This window comes from Sarcophilus harrisii, chromosome 1, assembly GCF_902635505.1.
Source record: "Sarcophilus harrisii chromosome 1, mSarHar1.11, whole genome shotgun sequence".
NCBI classification, from domain to species: Eukaryota; Metazoa; Chordata; class Mammalia; order Dasyuromorphia; family Dasyuridae; genus Sarcophilus; species Sarcophilus harrisii.
The window spans coordinates 249,696,956-249,716,181 of record NC_045426.1 but is presented as its reverse complement, the minus strand read 5'-3'; the positions used below and the strand labels follow the sequence as shown (position 1 = coordinate 249,716,181).

At 35.6% G+C, this 19,226-nt stretch overlaps 1 protein-coding gene across 2 annotated transcripts in view; it reads left to right on the top strand.

Annotated features, from left to right (window-relative positions):
- The first annotated feature begins 3,693 nt into the window (after positions 1-3,693).
- TRPM6 (transient receptor potential cation channel subfamily M member 6) overlaps positions 3,694-19,226 on the top strand; it is a 161,102-nt gene continuing 145,569 nt past the window's right edge. Inside the window, exon 1 of one of the 2 annotated variants that reach the window (XM_031939567.1) lies at positions 3,694-3,982. In XM_031939567.1, the coding sequence (XP_031795427.1) occupies positions 3,965-3,982 (18 nt within the window). In that variant the 5' untranslated portion in view covers positions 3,694-3,964. The remainder of the gene's footprint in view (positions 3,983-19,226) is intronic. The other variant, XM_031939578.1, reaches the window with a different exon arrangement.

Sequence of the window (19,226 nt, the reverse complement as noted above, 5' to 3'; positions counted from 1 at the left end):
AAAAAGTTGTCTAGGTATTCCAGAACTACTAAATATCTGAGGTAGGATTGAACTTAGGTCTTCCTGACCCCTGGCCCCGTCCTTTGTACATTATGGCACCAAGTAGCCTCAAGGGAAATGAGAGGTCATTTTTTTTCTGTAACTTCCCACACCTCTCCTCATTTTCAGATAAGGAAGCTGACTTTTAGTGCAATCCAGGAAGGAAAGAAAAATATCTTTCCTATTCAATGCCTTTAAGTCACTGATGAGAAATTGGTTTTCATTTTCATTGTGATGCGGCTGATGTAAATCTCAGAAGATGGTAATCACCAATTGTTAGGCTTCAGTTATGTGAAGAATTCACAATGGCCATTCTCTTTGGTAAAAGGTAGATTTATTTAGAAGAAGTTACAGACAAAATGAAGGAATATAGTAGATTCCAGGAATGGTAAATATGAAAGAGTTGGGAGAACATAGGAAGAGGTTCTGATAATTAATGATGGAAAGGACAAGTTCTGTAGTGGAACTTGCCATTTGCCAGGAGAAAAGAAACACCTCATGAAGTTGGGGCACACCCTTAGCTGGCAGGCTAAATCCTAAAAGGGACAACATCCTTAAAGGGTTAATTAGCCATAAGGAGAAGTAGGGTCAAGAGCATAGTGGGGTTAGGAGAGATACCATGTGATCTGGGGAGAGGATGGAGAAAGACCACGAGGCAAAGTGCATAGGGGACTGACCCAAAAGATGGCAGTCAGTAGATTTTATAAGGAAAATTTAACCTCAGGAAGGTGACTGGGATTTCTGAAAGGAATGTCTATAATGCCGGAAAAACTGAGGCAGGAGAGAGATTAGAGAGTTTTCAATAGTTTATTAATTGTAGAGTATAATTGACTGGACAGGACTCTCGTCTCAAATTATCCAGTCAGATAGAGATAAAGATATACTGGGACCAAGGAAACCATGTTGGTCCCAAGGCTGTCATCTCAAAGAATGCAGCCAAGATTAAGAGTGGCCCCCTTCTTTAAATAACCCTAGAGACAAAGAACGGAAAAAGGTGCGAAGGCTTCTGTCAGGTTGGGGGGAGACCATAACTCCTAAAAGCCCAGAGACAGGATGTCTGAATACCCAGAGATAAAGATGTCAGTGAGGTATCTTGGAATATTTTAGAGGGATATTGTAAATTCTTGAGGACAGGAGAGGGTCAGGAGTTCTGCTCTCTTGTTTATCTTGTTAGCAATTTATAACCTTAGAGTAAACGGTAACCAGTCTTAATGGACCAGAGTGGGTTTTTACGACTAAGGGGATTTAACAGAACAGCTAAGGAAACTGAGACAAAGGAAACTAGTTCAGGGAAACCAAGTCAGAACAGTTAAAGAGAACTGAGGCATAACATGTCAAGGTGAGGCTGCCCAAGATCTCTTATAGATGATGGGTCTCAGGGGTTTGACATTACTTGGATTTCTAATTGGATGACCTCCTCGGAGAGTGAGACTACAGATCTAAACTGATCTCTCTCAGTGCTTTCTCCCTACCTGCCCCAAAGATCAATTTTATCAATTTTTCAATTTCTCTCTGCTCAACACACACCCACATTCAGGACCTCATCAATTGGAATATGATATATTATGAAGTCTTACCTACATTTGATTTCCCATAACATTGTAAGAGGAGAATTTCATTATCTCCATAATGGAAAAACCTTGAAATGATTTTAAGAAGCATTTTTTTTAAGTATAAAAAGATATGATGAAAAAAGAAGATGACTTAAATGTAAATAGTTTTTTTTTTTTTTTTTTTTTTTTTTTACATTATAAAGAAGATCAATTTACCTTTGTCACAGTTTATTTTGTTTTTGGTGGCAACCAGAGTAAAGTGACTTGATCAGGGTCATACAGCTAGTTAAGTGAATTAGAATTCAGGTCCTTTTGACTCCTGGGCTGGTACTCTGTCCATTATACCACTTAGCTGCCTTGTAGAATTTATTTAAAAAATGATTTTAAAAAATAGTCCTTTTGTTTGTACTATACTGGTGCTCGAAAACTGCATCAGAATAGAAGTCTGCAGCAAATTTCTTTGACCTACATTTAAAGTGAGAGAAAAAAAATTCAGCAAGCATTTACCATGTATCTACTATGAACAATCAATCAACAAGTATTTTTTTATTTTTTATTTATTTAATAGCCTTTTATTTACAGGTTATATGTATGGGTAACTTTACAGCATTAACAAGAGCCAAACCTCTCAACAAGTATTTATTATTCCACTGTATTCCAAATATTGTGCTGGGGTCAGAGGGATACAAAGAAAAATAGAGCAATCTGTTTCCATTCTGTTGGACTGCAGAGTGGGGAAATGTTAAAAAAAAATAAAAATACATATACACAGTAAATAAAAAAGTATTTTCTTGGGGGTACTAGAATCTCTTGTGGTGGTCAGAGAAGGCTTCATATGGGATGTATTAAGCTTTGAAAGGATCTGAGGATTCCAAAAAGCAACAAACATTAAGAGGGGGTGAACTTCAGACAAAGGAGGCAGCCTGTGAAAAGGGTTGGAGTTGGAAATGGAATGTTATGAATGAGGAAGCATCTGTTGAGGGAATTTGACCGGGAAGAGGAATTCATCAAGGCCACAAGCAGCTAAAAGGCACAGAAGATAGACTAGCTCTGGATTCAAATTCAGCTTCAGACACTTACTTATTAGCCAAGTCACCTAATCCTGGTTGCCTCAGTCTCCTCCTCTCTAAAATGAGTTGGAGAAGGAAATGGCAAATGATTCTAATGTCTTTGCCAAGAAAACCCCAAATGGGATCATAAAGAACTAACTGATTGACTGATCAATGGTGAGGATCAAATGATCTGGTAAAGGGCTCAGACTCAACCTTTGGGAGGTAAAGAAAGACAAAGGCATGACTGGGGAATGGTGCCATGGAATAGTATACAGCATATTTAACAGATTTTAAAGCTTCATTTTATAGTTGACTTGCCTATGGGTTACCCAGCTAACAAGTGTGTGGTTTGAATCCAAGTCTCTGATTCCAGATCCAGTGCACTATAGAAACTCTCAACACCTTCACAATTGATTACAATTTAGGGGCAAAGGAGTCCAAGAGAACACAGCCAACTCATAATGAATGTTGTTTGGGTGGAACACAGTGAAAAGGAGTATTTGATTATTTGTGTCCTTTACTTTTGAAGAGAGACCTTTTCAGTCTCCCTCCTCATTAATTTTTCGAGCCTGAAGGTAAATAGAAGAAAGTTGTGGATGACATACAGAGGCAGCCCCAGGCCAACTGGGGAAATCTGGGTAGACAGAGGAAGAAGGAGATACGAGAAGATTGGTGACGATATCTGTCCATACCTGAGGAACTGAGATGCAGGTGTTAACCTGGAGTTCTTAACTATGGGTAGATTTCAAGGGCTACGTGAAACTGAATGGGAGAAACTGACTTTTGTTTTCTTCTCTAACTGAAATTTAGTATTTCCTTAATTTATTAATGCAGGCAACGTTTCTGATTCTGGAATCCCCTAGGCTTCATCAGACTGCCAAAGAGGTCCATGACATACAAAAAGATTAAGAACTCTTGGCCAGAGCCAGGTTCCAGGAAGGAGGACAAGATTGAGAATAGCAATTACTGGAGAAAATCCCGAAGGCGGGGGTACACTGGGAAGGGCTCAGGGAGGTGTAAGGGGAAAGGGGAGGGACGGACGGGGAGGAATCAAGGATTTTGAAGTTCAGAAGAGCTTCAAGAAATCTGAAAGAAAAGGCACTGTTCTCTTTGCGTGTGGAGACAAGTTCCAGAAGGAAGCTGACTGCAGGTGCAGAGAGTCCTGGAGGTAGGAATCTCGGTTAATTCAGGATTGCTCTGGTTTCTCCGCTGGAAGAAGGAGGAGGCTCAGAGGGAAGTGGCAAGCTTCCAGTCCGGCAGAACTTCCTCTACCCTGCGCATCATACCAATCTAGAGAGAAACTTGGATCCCCCTGACGTGATGAGAGTTCAGCGCGAGGTAATCCCCGGGACTTGGAGAGCAAATGTGAGCTGGGAGGAAGGAGGACTTGGGGAGGGTTGGGTTTGCATCCCCAGCTGGCTTCACGTCGGGGCGCTTCTCTGATTGGGAGTAACTCAACCGGAGGAAACGCTCTTCTCCTCCTACCTTTGCAGATCTCCTGCTCAACTTGGTGTTTTTCAGCGAGTATCTGCAAAGCTCGGGAGGGAAGGAGGAGAGAAAAAGAGGGGGAAGGAAGAAAGAAAGGTACCCGGGTCTCGAGTTCCCACGCTGGGATCTTTTTTAGCAGGAAGCGCGTTCATTCTGGGGTCTGGGAAGATCTTAAGGAATTGCAAGTGTCTCTGCAACACTAAGCAGATTGTAAACTGCGGATTGTAAATTTTAAATTAAGCCGGTGCTCACTTATTTCAAGAAATACTAATTCTAAGGCTGATGGAAAATTTGCTTGCTTTGAATTCGAAATTCAGTTTACATTTATTTTACTTTGAGTTAATCAGAATGGAACAGTGGAGAGATGCCCTGATTTGGAGTCAGAAGACGGGTTCAAATCCCATGATTTGAGTACACTATTATTACACTCAACTCTCTGGAATTGCTTTCTCTTCTCCCAAAACACATATTAAGAGTAGTCAAACTAAATATTAATATATTACTTGGTAAAAGTTCTGAAATGTGGTATCATGGAATGATTTCTCTGCTGTTTCAAACTGTGATCATGGGCAACTCACTTAAATTATCTTGGTCTCGGTTTCCTCATTTGTAAATTTAAGATTTCCTTCAACTCCATGAATTAGCACTAGCTCCCTTACTTGGTGTGTGTGCCCACTGTAAAACTAACCACAAGAAAAAAAATAGATGAATTTCTTCAGAGGTCAATTAAAGCAATAACTCATAATTTAATTAATTGACAAGGTATGCTCCGAAGCCTGGAAATCCAGCCACACAAATAACAGACATTTTTCTCCTTGAATTACTGTAGGTATGAATGCATTTGTATATTTAATCCCTAATATATATGTCTACATATATAATTATTTTGCACCTGTAATTTCTTCAGTGTAGGGAGCTCCCTTTGCAGAAACTACCTTTACTCTTGACTATTTTTAACTATTGTGTTGCTTAGAGAATTGCATGAGGTCACAGGAGATTTAGATTTAAGCAACCAGTCAGAATATGTCAGAAGAATTAAGTCTTCTTGACTCATAAGTCTCTCTCTACTGTCCCAAGCTGCTTCTCATAAGAATGGACGCCTATAAAGATTTCTATTTATATAACTATTGATGATGAATTAGAAAAATCACCCTGGATTGCCTAGACATAGGGAAATAGGATTGACTTTGTTTTCTTCCTCCTTCATTCTATGTGAAATCTTTACTGAGATGTTTGTTTGGGGGGGGGGGGGAATATTTGAGATTCCTCTAGGTTCATATCGGTTGAGTGGCATGATAGTCTTTTCCTTCTTCTTCCCCTTCTTTATTATTTTTCCTGCCATTGTTTCCATAAGATGCTCTCAATTTCTCTAATTCTATGTCTAGAATATCCCTGGGCTGTCATTTGACCTGCTGATTTAAATCTACAGAACCTTGGACCCGGTCTACTGACAACACTATGTGTCTTATATGTCCTCTTTTTCCTGGCTCTATCACCTTCTTTACATGGCCCCGGGGCTGCCTTTAGATACCATCTAAATTCGCTTAATTATGTTCACCTTTAGGCAAGATCTGCTGTTGTTGTTGGAGACTGCTAAGGTCCCAATTGGAAAGCATTTTTGCAAATGACTACTTTTCACTTTTCTGGAGCTTTTATGTGTCAAATGCTCACAATAGGAGGATGAGGTTCTTGAGAGCTATTGTATATGTAAATATGTGTACAAAATATTGCTTGTATATCCTAATATCCATATATAAATACATGGTTTTCATTTTTTTTTCTGCAAGATTAAGAAAAAAAAACCTTCTTGTGTTGGTGGGTCTGGATTTCCAGGTTTCATGAGCATAATTTCTTGATTATGCTCTAATTAGATTATAGATTAAATATGGATTATTGCTTTAATAGACTTCTGAAGAAATCTGTCCAACTACAGAGGTCTTAATTTTCTTGTTTACATTCTTAGGGCTTGGTACATAATAAGCAATTAAATTAATTGAAAAAATTATTATTCATTCATTCACTGCAATATAATTGTCTTTGTTAAATCAAAGGCACTATTTTCCAAATAGTTTTCTTAACTGGAATCTACTTGTTAGGTCTCACAGATTTCATTTCTGTTTTATCCTAACTGAATTAATATTACATGATGTCCATGAAATGTTTTTCAAAAAGGGATATTTTATATTGTGTATACTATGTGTCAGACTATGTTAAGTGCTTTGCAAATATTACGTCATTTGATTTTCATAACAACTCTTTGACGTAGATGTTATTGTTATTCTCATTTTACCGTTGAGAAAACTGAAGCAAAAAATAAAGTCACTTTGCCAAGTATCACATAGCTAGTAAGTGTCTGAGATCAAATTTAAACACAGACTTTCCAGACTTCATGCCCAGCTTATTTCCAGTGAACCCATCCAGCTATCACTGTCTATAAATTATCAAAAAGGTTCAGAAGTGGACTTCGGGTATGCTAGAAAATTACTTTTATGGAGGATTTATGGAGAGAAATGGAGAAAAAATGGTCAGGGATGAGAAAATGCGGATGAGTTGAAATCTGCACTGATGAAGAAGGTAGCAACAAATATAAAAGCATAAAGTTAGCTTAGAAACAAAACAAAACAAAACAAAACTTACCCTCAAATAAAAAACCCAACAACAAAAACTCAACTCAAAAGCAAAAAGCTGACAGTCAATGCCATGTTTATTTTTATATGTAATATTATTCATAAAAGTCTTTTCAACTTATTCTATTGTTTAAACTTCATTTTCTCCCTAGGAATCAATCCTTTTAATAACATATAATTAAGTTTCTAGAGTGCAATATAAGATTTTATAGAGCATTCAGAGAATGAATTGGTTTAGGACAAATTCCAAAAAGAATCAGATACTGGCCTTGAAAAAATTTAAATTGCAAACACATTCTGGGCCCCTTCAATTTGAGAAAACCTTGGAGCAAGATAAGGAGCATTTATAGGGAGTCAGGATGAGGAATTTCTCCTTTCTCCAAATGGTTAATCCTCTTGCCTAGACAGTGGTAAGGCTTGCAGTATAATGAATAAGGCCCACAATACAATAATAATGTGTGATTATTGTCTTTTGGTAACTGGACTTTCTTTTCTATTTAAAGTAATTGTTTTTACATATATATGTATATATAAATGTATATGTATATGTATGTGAGTGTGTAAATGTAAAACTTTATTTATAGTTCTCAGCCAGAAGGCTATCTCTTATTATAAAGCATAAAGGAAAAAAAAAAATCCACAAAAATTTTTAAAAAGTGTCTTTTTATATGTGAGATTCTACATCTATGCCCCAGATTTTCATCTTGAAGCTCACTCTGTATTTGAAATCTACATATTAAAAGTACCATTCTGAACTAAACCAGCTACTCCCAGTGAAAGAACTCTGGGAGATGACTGAAAACCATTACATTGAATTCCCAATCCCTATATTTTTGCCCACTTGCATTTTGGATTTCCTTCACAGGCTAATAGTACAATATTTCAGAGTCCGATTCTTTTTGTACAGCAAAATAACGGTTTGGTCATGTATACTTATTGTGTATCTAATTTATATTTTAATATATTTAACATCTACTGGTCATCCTGCCATCTGGGGGAGGAGATGGGGGGAAAGAGGGGAAAAATTGGAACAAGAGGTTTTGGCAATTGTCAATGCTGTAAAGTTACTCATACATATAACCTGTAAATAAAAGACTATTAAATTAAAAAAAAAATTAAAAGTACCATTCTATCCTGTGACCACTAACTGATTGGCTGTTTCTTCCCTGAATGGCAAGTATTTAAGGAGGGTGCCCAGGCTAGCCATGTCTCATTTCTCTCCTGTTTGTTTTCTGGATTTTCCCTATAAATCATTTATCTTACTTATCATTCTCCCTCTTTCAACTTTCTTTTTTTTAATGTGTTGTCTTTCTCCATTAAAGCATAAGTTCTTTGAGGACCAAGAGTCTTTCTTTCTACTTGTATTTGTATTTCCAGATCTTAGCACAGTGTCTGGCACACAGCAAGCACCACCTAATAAATTCTTCTTGACTGGAGAAGGAAGTGGCAAACTCCTCCAGAATCTTTGCCAAGAAATCCCCAAATGAATTCATGACGAGTTGGACACAACAGAAACAAATGAACAAATTTGTAACCTGATTCTGGGTACCTACTTTCATATACCTTATGGTCCAATCAAACTAGCTGTTTTTGTTTTTCCTTATACAAGGACGCTTTATCTATGATCTTCTGTTTGTCTTCCTGGAAACAGACTCTTCCCTTTCCAGATTGATTTTTTTTTTTTTTTTTTTTTTTAGAACAGGGTAAAAGAGGTCATTTTTTGCCTCATTTGTTACCTTAGTCTTAATCACTGATTGAGAGTGGCTTAGTTTTAAAAGGTTAAGAAATCCCAATGCCTCTAAGGCCATCTAAAGTCTCCCGGATCTATATCTTCCCCTTGGACCTAGATATCTATGTAGGGGAAAGTGAGGCAGGTGACCTTGAACAGCCCTCCCTCACTTAAATCCAGTTCTTTTGCTAATCATGACATCACCTCCCAGATGTCCTGCTCCTCTTCGAGAATGAAGGATAAACACTAACAAACTTCTCCTAAATCCTTGTCTCTCCCTAATAGAATCTTTTGTTACCCTCAAAGTTTAGATCAAGTTCCATCTTCCTAGACTGGGGCATTTACTAGTCCTCTCCGTCAGATTAGAATATATATATTTTTTAATTCATTGTTTTCCCAATGGAATGTTAGCTCCAGAGAAGCTAACTTTGTCTTTGTAGTTTTTATACTTAGCTTGTAATGAGTACCTAAAAATTGAGTTTTAGTTAATTGATGGCTAGAAATTACCTAATTTTTAGAATCAAGTGTGAAAATATTTTTTAAACCCTTTCACTTATGGGGGCCAGCTTCTTCGTTTGCAAAAACAAGGAGATCCGGCTAGTTAACTCTTAAGATCCCTTTAATCTCTTTATAAATGCAAAAGAAAGGAAAAAGGAGTCCTTTAAAGACACTCCTGGGAGAAGTAGGTAGGGTTTTTTTTTTTTTTGTTTTTTTTTTCATTCTATTGCTTCCTTCTGCATCTTGGGTCTTGTTTTGTTGAATAATTTGAAAATTTAGATGGATTTGATTGAAGTAATTAGGATGGTTGAGGTGGAAAAAATTTCATAAATTGCAACTTGAAAGTGAAATCGGACAAGCACAGAGCTCTGTGAGAGGTCCGTTGACTATAGCTAAACTTTGTTCTCCCTCTTTTGTGATGCCAGAAATATGGAGTTAATTTTTTATTATGTTTGAATGAATGATATTTAGGCTAAACTCTGTTCCTTATACTCAAATAAGGCTACAGAGAATTTTAAAAGGCCATTCATTGGAATATAGAAATATATAATATTTCAGTGCAAAACATTCTTCGTGATGAGAATTTAGCTGTATTACTAATTAGGGTAATGTTTATTATAATTAATTAGAACAAACCCTAAACTGAACCTTTTAAACTTGGGGCAATAAACTTAAAAAAAAAAAAAAAACCTACAACTAAATAACTTTAATAACTGGATTTCAACGTAATTTTTTTTAGTAATTTTGCATATCTTATTTTATGCATTGAAAGACATTCTGAAAAGGGGTCTCTAGGCTTCACCAGATTACCAAAAGGGTGTATGACATAGTTAAGGAATGCCTTCTTTAAGATTATAAATTGTATAGAAGATACTGACTTGAATTGAGTAAAGGAATTTTCTAATCCAGGGAGGGTGTTCCCTTACTAAAAAAAAAAAAAACAAAAACAAAAAACACAAATCCTGTTCCTGGCTGTGGATTTTCTTATACATTAGGGAATGAGACAGCCATGCATAGTGGATTAGGTAGGATTTAAAATACTGCTGCTTGCGGCTGAATAAATTGTGGTATGAAAAATGTAATAGAATATTATTGTGCTATATGAAATGATGAGCAGACTTAATTTCAGAAAAAAAAAAAAAAAAAAAAAAAAAACATGGAAAGACTTAAATGAACTGATGCTGAGTGAAGTGAGCAGAACCGGAGAACATTGTCCACAGTAACAGCAAGATCATATGATGATCAATTATGATCGATTTAGCTCTTAAGGATATACAATGATCCAAGACAATTCCAAAAGATTCATGATGGACTCTATATCCAGAGAAAGGTCTAATTGTAGATTAAAGCATACCATTTTCACTTTTTACTTTTGTCTTTTCTTTCTTATATTCCCCCCCCCCTTTTGTTCTGATTCTTCTTTCACAACGTGACTAATGTAGAAATATGAATATACATTTATAAACTTAATTTAATTGCTTTCAGTCTTAGGGAAGGGAGAGAGGGAAGGAGATAAATTTGGAATTCAAAAAACTTAGAAAACTGAATGCTGAAAACTATCCTTAGGATAGTAATTGAGAAAAAAATACTATGAAGTAGAGAAAAAAATACTATGAAGTAGAAAAAAAAATATTGCTACCTAATTTGACCCTAGTTATGTGCTTGTAATCATCTCAGGCAATTAACACTTAAGATGACAAATTGCAGAACAGTTGCAGAATTGCATTGTTATAGAGAATCTGCAAATTCCTTTAATCGATGAACTCCAGGTCCAGTTTAAAAAAAAAGAAAAGAAAAAGATTAATGTAGTAAGAAGTTTGGTGTTTTGTAAGAAAGATTTGAAGATCATAGTTCAATTAGCCCCTGGGAAGTTGGGTAAGTCTTTGAGCCCGTTTCCTTATCTATAAAATGGGAATAATGACAGCTCTATGACATAGGTATGGGCTCTTAGGAGTTTGTTTTTGTTTTTGTTTTTGCTTTTTTTGCTGTGTTAACCTCAAAGCTCTATTTGAGTGTCCGTTGGGATTGGTTTTATGTTACACTTGCTGTACTTTGTCTTTTTTCTAGGGAAAGGGAGTCCAGAAAGTGGACTGTCTGCCTCTGGAAATACAGTTTACTGAGTTTGGTATCATGGGTAAATGCTCATAGATAGTCCTAGTCACTTTTCAGGAGCAGTATAAACTTGAGTTTGAGGAAAATTGAGTGTTTTTATTTCTGAATAATATCCTCATTGGCTCGTCAGTTTTTGGGAGGAGGTGGAGGGCTGTGAGTGTTTTGTTTTGTTTTGTTTTATAGGGAACTATCTGGGAAAAGTTTCCCTGTCTCAAAACATATTTTCAGCTGCTTTGTAATTTATAACCTGAGAGAGCTGTCTGGAGGGTATTTAGGGGATAAGTGCCTTGGGTATCACCATACAACCAGCAGTGTCAGAGGCAGGATTTTAACTGACGTCCTGTCTGTCCATTATGTCCAGTCTTCTCACTCCCTCATTCATAGGGACCTGAACAGGGGTTGGGCTTGTGATTTCATTGGCATAGGGCGTTCTCAGATGAAGAAATTCTCTCTACGATACAAGTTGTTGAGCTTCTCTGCAATTTAGTCTCAAAAAGTTACCTTGAGCACTGACATGCTCACAGTCACACAACTTATTTGTTTCAGGGGCAAAACTTATCATGTTTTCTTGGTTCTAAAAATCCCTGATTATCCCTAGAGGAAGTTTCTAAAAAAAATTAATAAAGGGCTGGGCCCATAGTCAAAAAGACTTGAGTTCAAAAACAGCCTGAGAAATTTCCTAGTTGTATTGTCACTTAGCTTACATATCTTAATTTCCTCTATTGTAAAACAGGTATAATAATAACTACCTAATTGTTATTATGAGGATCAAATAGATAATATATATTAAGGTGCTTAGCATAGTGCCTGACTTGTACTATATTAATGCTTATTTTATTCCCTAATTCATAATACATATGAAATTTCATCATGGTGGGTTTGTAATATTATTTGTACCATAATCTTGTTTCAGAGCTCTGCCTTATGAGATTAGCCCTATGTCAGTTAAAGTGTGCAATAATACAACACATTTTTAAGAACCCTAGAGTATCTCTGCTTGTAAGATGTGGTTTTTGTTTGTTTGTTGACTGTGAATATTCCCTCCATGAATAGTGATTCTTCTATGACTAAGGAGATAAGTAATGAATCATAGTTTAATAGCCGGAAGAGATTTCTAAGATACCCTTTTACCCTAATTTTACCTTAATACCCTCATTTTAGAAACTGAAATCCAGAGAAATGAACTGATTTATCCCAGGTCATGACTATAATCAGTAACTGAACAAGGATTCACACCCATGTATGAACCTTCCCTTCAGACCAGGGCCAGCTGCTTACCCTCAAGAGTTATTATTTCAATGGAAAATCTTCTTTCCCTTATGCTCACCATTACTCAGGCTGGTCAAGAACCCCTTTTACTTGGTGAGGCTAGTCCTTTTTTTTTTTTTTTAAATACATTTTTGTTTATATCTTTTTTTTTTTTTTTTAAACATTGCCAGTCCCTTTCAGTCATTCCTTTTAGTGATATTTTTTTTTAAAAGAAAAAAAGAAAAAAAACCAAAGTCATCAATATATATATTTTAATATCTGAAAATAGATATCATTTCCTCCCAATGGACCTCTCACCTCTGCAAAGGAATTGGGGAAGGGAAGAAGAAGAGGTCTTTTTCCTAGATCTTCTTTGAAACCATCTTTGTTTTTTGTAACTTTGTGGTTGCTGTTCTTCCTATTCACATTTGTAGTCAATGAATATATTGTTTTCTTGGCTCTGTTAATTTAAGTCTGCATTGGTTCATCTGTTTCCCTGATCTTTCTATCATATTTGTTGTTTTTTATAGCCCAGTCATATTGTTATATTCATGTATTACAATATGTTTAGCTATTCTGAAAGTGGCAAAGTGGCTAGGCTACTACTACCAGGCCTGGAGCTGGTAATATTCATTTTCCTGAGTTCACTTCCAGAGAGACACTTGGTAATTGTGTGACTCTGGGCAAGTCACTTAACCCTGTTTGCTTCAATTTCCTCATCTGTAAAATGATCTGGAGAGGGAAATGGCAAACTACTCTAGTATCTTGGCTGTGAAAAAATAGGGTCATAAAGAGTCAGAAATGACAAAAATTCCTCAACAGTGGGTATTTACTTTGTTTCAAGGTCTTTGCTGCCATCAAAAATGCTGATATCAATATTTTTCCATTTATATGGACTTGTTTTTTATCATTGACTTCCTTGAATGTCATTAGGTCATTTTTGTGATGATGAGAGCGCTAAAGCTCATCAACCTTTCCCTTATGGTAGGATCTTCCAAAACATGCTCTTTCCTAGTGTCACATTTGAGAACCCAGGATTACCTATTACAATGAAGCATTGGAGTAGAGAAAGCCATATTTTCAGGCATGTCCAATGTGGAAATTTGTTATCCTATTCATATTTATGAAGTTTTTGTTGTTGATGTTCAATTGGGGTTGAAGGGTGGGACAAGGGTAAAGGGGAGGAAGAACAGTGGGACAGACAGATTATAAATACCTGTAAAAATAAATGAATTTTAAAAAATGAGGCATTGAAATAGGAATCGAAGAATAATAATAACCACTCAGACCTATTTAGCACTCAAAGAGAAAAATTGGCCTGTAAATCATGTGAATTGCAAGGGCTTGTAAGCATTAAGAGCAATAATACACCTTATTATTATTATTATTGTTAAATCCAAGTCTTGCATACTGACCTTTATTCTGAAATACTATTTAATCTCCTTGAGAAATCCAAGGTCTGGATCTTGGGAATTAAGAAGATGAGAATTATACAGGCCTTTTTGTTTATATTTACTTATTATTAAAAACATTTTGTTTATTCTGTTATGACTTCACATTTTTTAAACATATTCTTTCTATCTTCCATAATCAGTGAATATTCTCTTATAACAAAGAATTAAAAGAAAGAAGAGAAAATGAAAGTAATTCAATAAAACTTGCCAAGGTATCAGTTATGACTGATAATATGTGCAATCTTCCACATCAGTAGTCCTCCACTTTATGTAGTACTTTAGCTATCGTCTAGCTATTCTTTCTTTTTCTTTCTTTCTTTCTTTCTTTCTTTCTTTCTTTCTTTCTTTCTTTCTTTCTTTCTTTCTTTCTTTCTTTCTTTCTTTCTTTCTTTCTTTCTTTCTTTCTTCTCTATCTTTCTTTATCTATTTATCCATTTATTTATTTATTGCCTTTCCCATTATTTTGATAGAGAAGAAAGGCAATTAAAAATCTATAAGGCACTAATGATGCATTTCTATTTCTTCTTCAAAGGTAGTTTTGAGGTATATGGTTCAGCAGGAAGTTTTCTCTCCTGCCTCACTGGTTTTGATTTCACTTGTATAACAAAAGACAAGATTGGGACAGCTAGGTGGCACAGTAGATAGAGCACCAGCCCTGAATCAGGAGGATCTGAGTTCAAATCTAGTCTCAGACACTTAATACAATCCTAGCTGTGTGACCCTGGGCAAGTCACTTAACCCCAATTGCCTCAGGGAGAAAAAAGATTTAGAAAAGTGTCAAAAAAAAAAAAAGGCTAGAATTTATTTTGAATATTCAGTTAGGTTGATGAGTTGTGGAGTTTACTACTTCAGAAGGACAGTAGAATTGTCTCTATAAACAGAAGGATTTTGGAAGAATGCCTTTGGTTCAGGATTTTTTTCCTACCCCCTCCTCCTGTTTAGAATGAAAGTGTCTGCTCTTATCCATTTTCTTCCTCCACTTTCCAAATCCAATAGACAAAACTTTTCTTGCATGACTGATAATGAAAACTAACCATCTTACCTCATCTTATGTGAATATGTGATACTGAGGTTCTATCCACAAAAACAAACCAGCTGCAACCTCATCCTCAAAACACCTTCACTTTGATTCAGTTATCCCTGTGACATTTTTCCTTCCTTTAGTGGCTAATCTTGGGAGAGCTGTCTACAATCAGTATCTCTTTTGTTTTCACTCTTTTCAATTGTAGTCTGGTTTCTAACCTCATCATTCAACTGAAACTGCTCTCTAAAATTACTAATGACCTTTTCTCAATCTTCATCTTGATTTTCTTGATCTCTCTTTGATACTTTTTTATCTCTTGATTCTTCTTTGATACTTCTCAGTATCATTTATTCTTCAGGTCAGTCCCACTAACCTCAAGGCTTCTTCCTGGTCTCTTTTCTCTTCTATCTTACTCATAGTTTTGATTATCATTTCTATACCAATGACTCTTGTATCTACTTGCCTAGCCTTAATCTCATTTCTGGACCCTAGTCTTACATATTTAGATATCTTAAACTGGATGTCCTGTTTACAAGAAGTTACCTATCACAAGATATAATGTTGTTGTCTGGAAAGTCAAGAGGCATTTGGAGGAACTCAGTACAGAGAGAAAGAGACCAGCATGTTTTTTTGTTCTTTGGATTTTTTTTTTGATGTTAAAGAGTAAAATATTTATTTTAAAATTGACAATTTTAATATTTAAGACTTCATGCTGGAACTTTTTTTTTCAACTGGCATCAAAAGGTTACATTAGGCAGAGGTGTGGGTTGAATTCTGCGGGGCAACTCTTAAAGGTCTCAAAAAATCTCTTTCTTCTATGAAAATCATCATTATTATTCCAAAAGCCATAGCAGAGAAGCCAAAGCAAAAAGTAGATGATCTTAAGAAGAATTTTTCAGAAATGTAGCCAACAGCAGCAAGTATGAAAATAATTAATCCACTTACAACTATTATTCCTCCAATGCAGATAATAATAAGGGGTTTTTGGTATTTAGTCCAGAAAATTACTTCTTGCCTTCTCCTTTGAGAAGTTGGTGGTAGAGCAACACTATTGTCCATATCTTTCTTTGGACCTTGTGATCCTAAGAACAGATGAACTTTTTGCTTGGTTTACTTTTTGGAGGTGACTCCAAGGTGAGAAGACTCAGCTGTGAAGGAAGTTCAAGGATGGGACTGCAATAGAATCCTGATGTTGATGTCTGGAAAGGTCTGAAAAGAGGAAGAATTAAGGCTTCATGTTAAGAAAAACCTGATCATGAAAACTATCAAAAAATTGAATAGACTTGCCTCTAGAGGCACTTTTCAAGCACAAGCTAGATGACTAGTCAATCCATTAGTCAACTAACAATGGACCTAATATGTGCTAGAAAACAGGCTCTGCTTTACTGAAGTTTATATTCTATTGCAGAAAATGTGCATGTATAATATAAACAAAGTAAATGCAGGGTAATTTCCAGGAGAAAAGATTGGAGAGCTAGAAAACACAGAAGTGATTGTTTGAGTTATGGGTGAAACAAGCTAAAAATTCTAAGAGGTAGAGATGAATGAAGTGGGGGAGGTAAGGGTTAGAGGGGAGACAATCTGTACAAAGGCAAAGAGATCTAGGCGGAATGTTCTAAGTGAAAACAGCAAGAAGACCAGTTTGGTAGGAATGTAGAAAGCTTTAAAGGGAGTAATTTGTAATAAATTTGGAAAGGCAGGCTGGGGCCAGATTGGGACAATCTTTAAATGCCACCCAGAGGGATTTGTATTTGATCCATTAGGCAAATAGAAAACTACTGGAGTTTATTGAGCATATTGGTGAAATGGTCTGCTGTGCATTAGGCAAGAGTATGCTTGGTAAATATTTAACAACTAGCTCACCAAAAATGCAAGATTTGATTTTAATTTAAATCTGCATCATTGACATCTTCTCTATCACTTTGTTAACCCTAGACAATCAAAAAAAAAAAAAAAGCTACAAATCAAACACTGATTTGTATGATTTGCTTATTTCTGAAGTGCAAATGGTCACATAGAAAATTTAGATTGTCAACTCTCCAACCCTCCTTCTGGCAGCTGTGTAGAGATTGGTGGGGAAAGAGTCTTGAGGGAGGGATATCAGTTAAGAGACAACTGCAATTTAAGAAAATGATTTATCAAGTACATTATAGGGATTCCCCCCCCCCCCCCCCCAGTTAACCACTTAATTCCCTTCCAGTTAAAAAATTCAATGATTCTGTGATTCATTACTTTGTTTTATCTCCAGTCTATTCTTCAGTCACATTTCCTACTACCAATTATATTCAATATCCTTTTTCAATATATTTAAAAAATTTTGTTTTATTTTCAATTTATGGAATAAATTAAGCATTTTCATAATATTATATAATTTAAAAAGATGCACTTGAAATTGCAGTTCTATTATGTACAACTTGTTATTCCTTTTAAATATATAATAAAGTTATCATGTAAGTTCCTTTTATTTTTTTCTCTTTTCACCCCATCTTAGAGATGGCTACCATCTGAAACAAATATGTGTATGTATATATGTGTGCATTTTTGTTTATATATGTATATGTATACATATCTATCATTAATTCTCTTTCAATTACCCCTCCCCCCCATACACACACTTTTCTTGATCCTTACATTTCTTGGAGACATTATACCTTTCATCCTCTTCACTGCTAAAAAACCCAGAAAGAGTTCTCTTTGTTTTGTCTCTATTTCCTTTAAAGTCATTTGTTAGCTTCTTCCTTGCATTTATCAAGTGTCCACTATATATCAGCCACAGTGCTAAGTACTGATAATGCAAATAAAGGTGAAGACATGCTCTTCCCTCAGTGAGGAAGGATAACATATTAATAACTAAGTACAAATGATGTAGGAAGAATAAATTGGAGCCAGTCTCAGAGGGAAGACCTAGCATTTTACAGATGACTTTCAGAAGATAAAGATGAGGCCATAAACAAGCCTCCCCCACTTATTTGACTTTGGCAAAAATGGGTCTTTTCTCCATAAGTGATTTTTTTTTTTCAGGGGACAAAGTAGACCTCTGTCCTACATTTCTCTCTCTTTAGAAAAGAGAAGGAACTGTTCGTCCACAACTGATTTATTTATAAAGTAAGTCCACCTGGTGTTCTTCAGATCTTTGGCCTGGATCAGTTAATCCTTGCTAACCTTTGTGATTACTGTCTGCCTCTGCTGTAGCTTTATAAACAACCTGCAGCAGGTTTTTGTCCTCATCTTGCCTTGTTGCACACAGGCAGTTTTACTTGACCTGATGGTAAACAAGTGAACATTGTTGGATTAAAGAGGAGTAGTAGAAAGACCTAAAATTCAAATCTCAACCTTATTTGTTCTCAGACCAATCTCTAGGGTAAATATAAACTAATTTAAGCCTTTAACTGTTAATATTTCATACAATCTGGAACAGAATTCAGAGGTAAATAATAAGTGGCACAAGACTGTATCTTTCTGTCTGGCTGTGTTGCTGGAGAGTTCTCCGGCCTTTATTACCAATGACTTTAAGAAAGAAAGAAAACTTCACAGTTTGACAAATACTATTATAATTGTGGTTTACTGAATACTATGATTTGTGTGAGAATGTGAGATCCTTGAGAGAGTTTTGCACTTTTAACTTTGGATCTCTAGCACCTAGCATTGTGCATGGCAAAAAAGTAGTAAGTAGGCTTTCTTAATAAATGCTTGTTAATAGTTATATCAGTCTGTATGTCTGTCTATCTACCTATCTAATCTGTCTGCAATATAGAACTTTCCATTTATCCAATGGAAAAATTTTTCTTTAGTCTGGAATTTCTTTTTATAGTTAGATACTTAGAATATTTATTAAAAGTGCTTACTTAGACAGAAACTGTGCTAAGAAGTGGACATGCAGATTTAGATAAATAAGATAGGCCTTGCCTTTAAAAAGATTACCCTATTGAGGAATTAGCCCTTAATTAGAAGATTAATTTTTAGATTTTTTTTTCTGCTCTCATTCAGATTCTAAACTATAGGATGTTATTATTTATTTCATAGTCAAGAATATTTTTCTTTGAAGAGTTTAATGGATTTTTTAAGAGTTTAAAAGAAACTCCCAATCTGTTGTTTATTTCATTGACTCCTGCCATATAGGGTGACAGACACCTTTGAAGATAGCTAAATAGCAAGATGATAACCTATCATATGATTAATAAGTCAAGGAAATGGGGAAAATGATAGGTTTTAGTTTCCCTTTCTGTAAAATGAGAAGATTAGACCAAATGATTACTGTGGTCCCTTCCTGATCTCAATCCTATGCCTCTGCTATTAGGAAAGGGAATAAAATTATAATTTAATTATTTTAAAATTATGAATAAACTGACTACCTGTTATCTGAGCAGCAAGCTATGAAGACATACATACTCAGAATTTATTT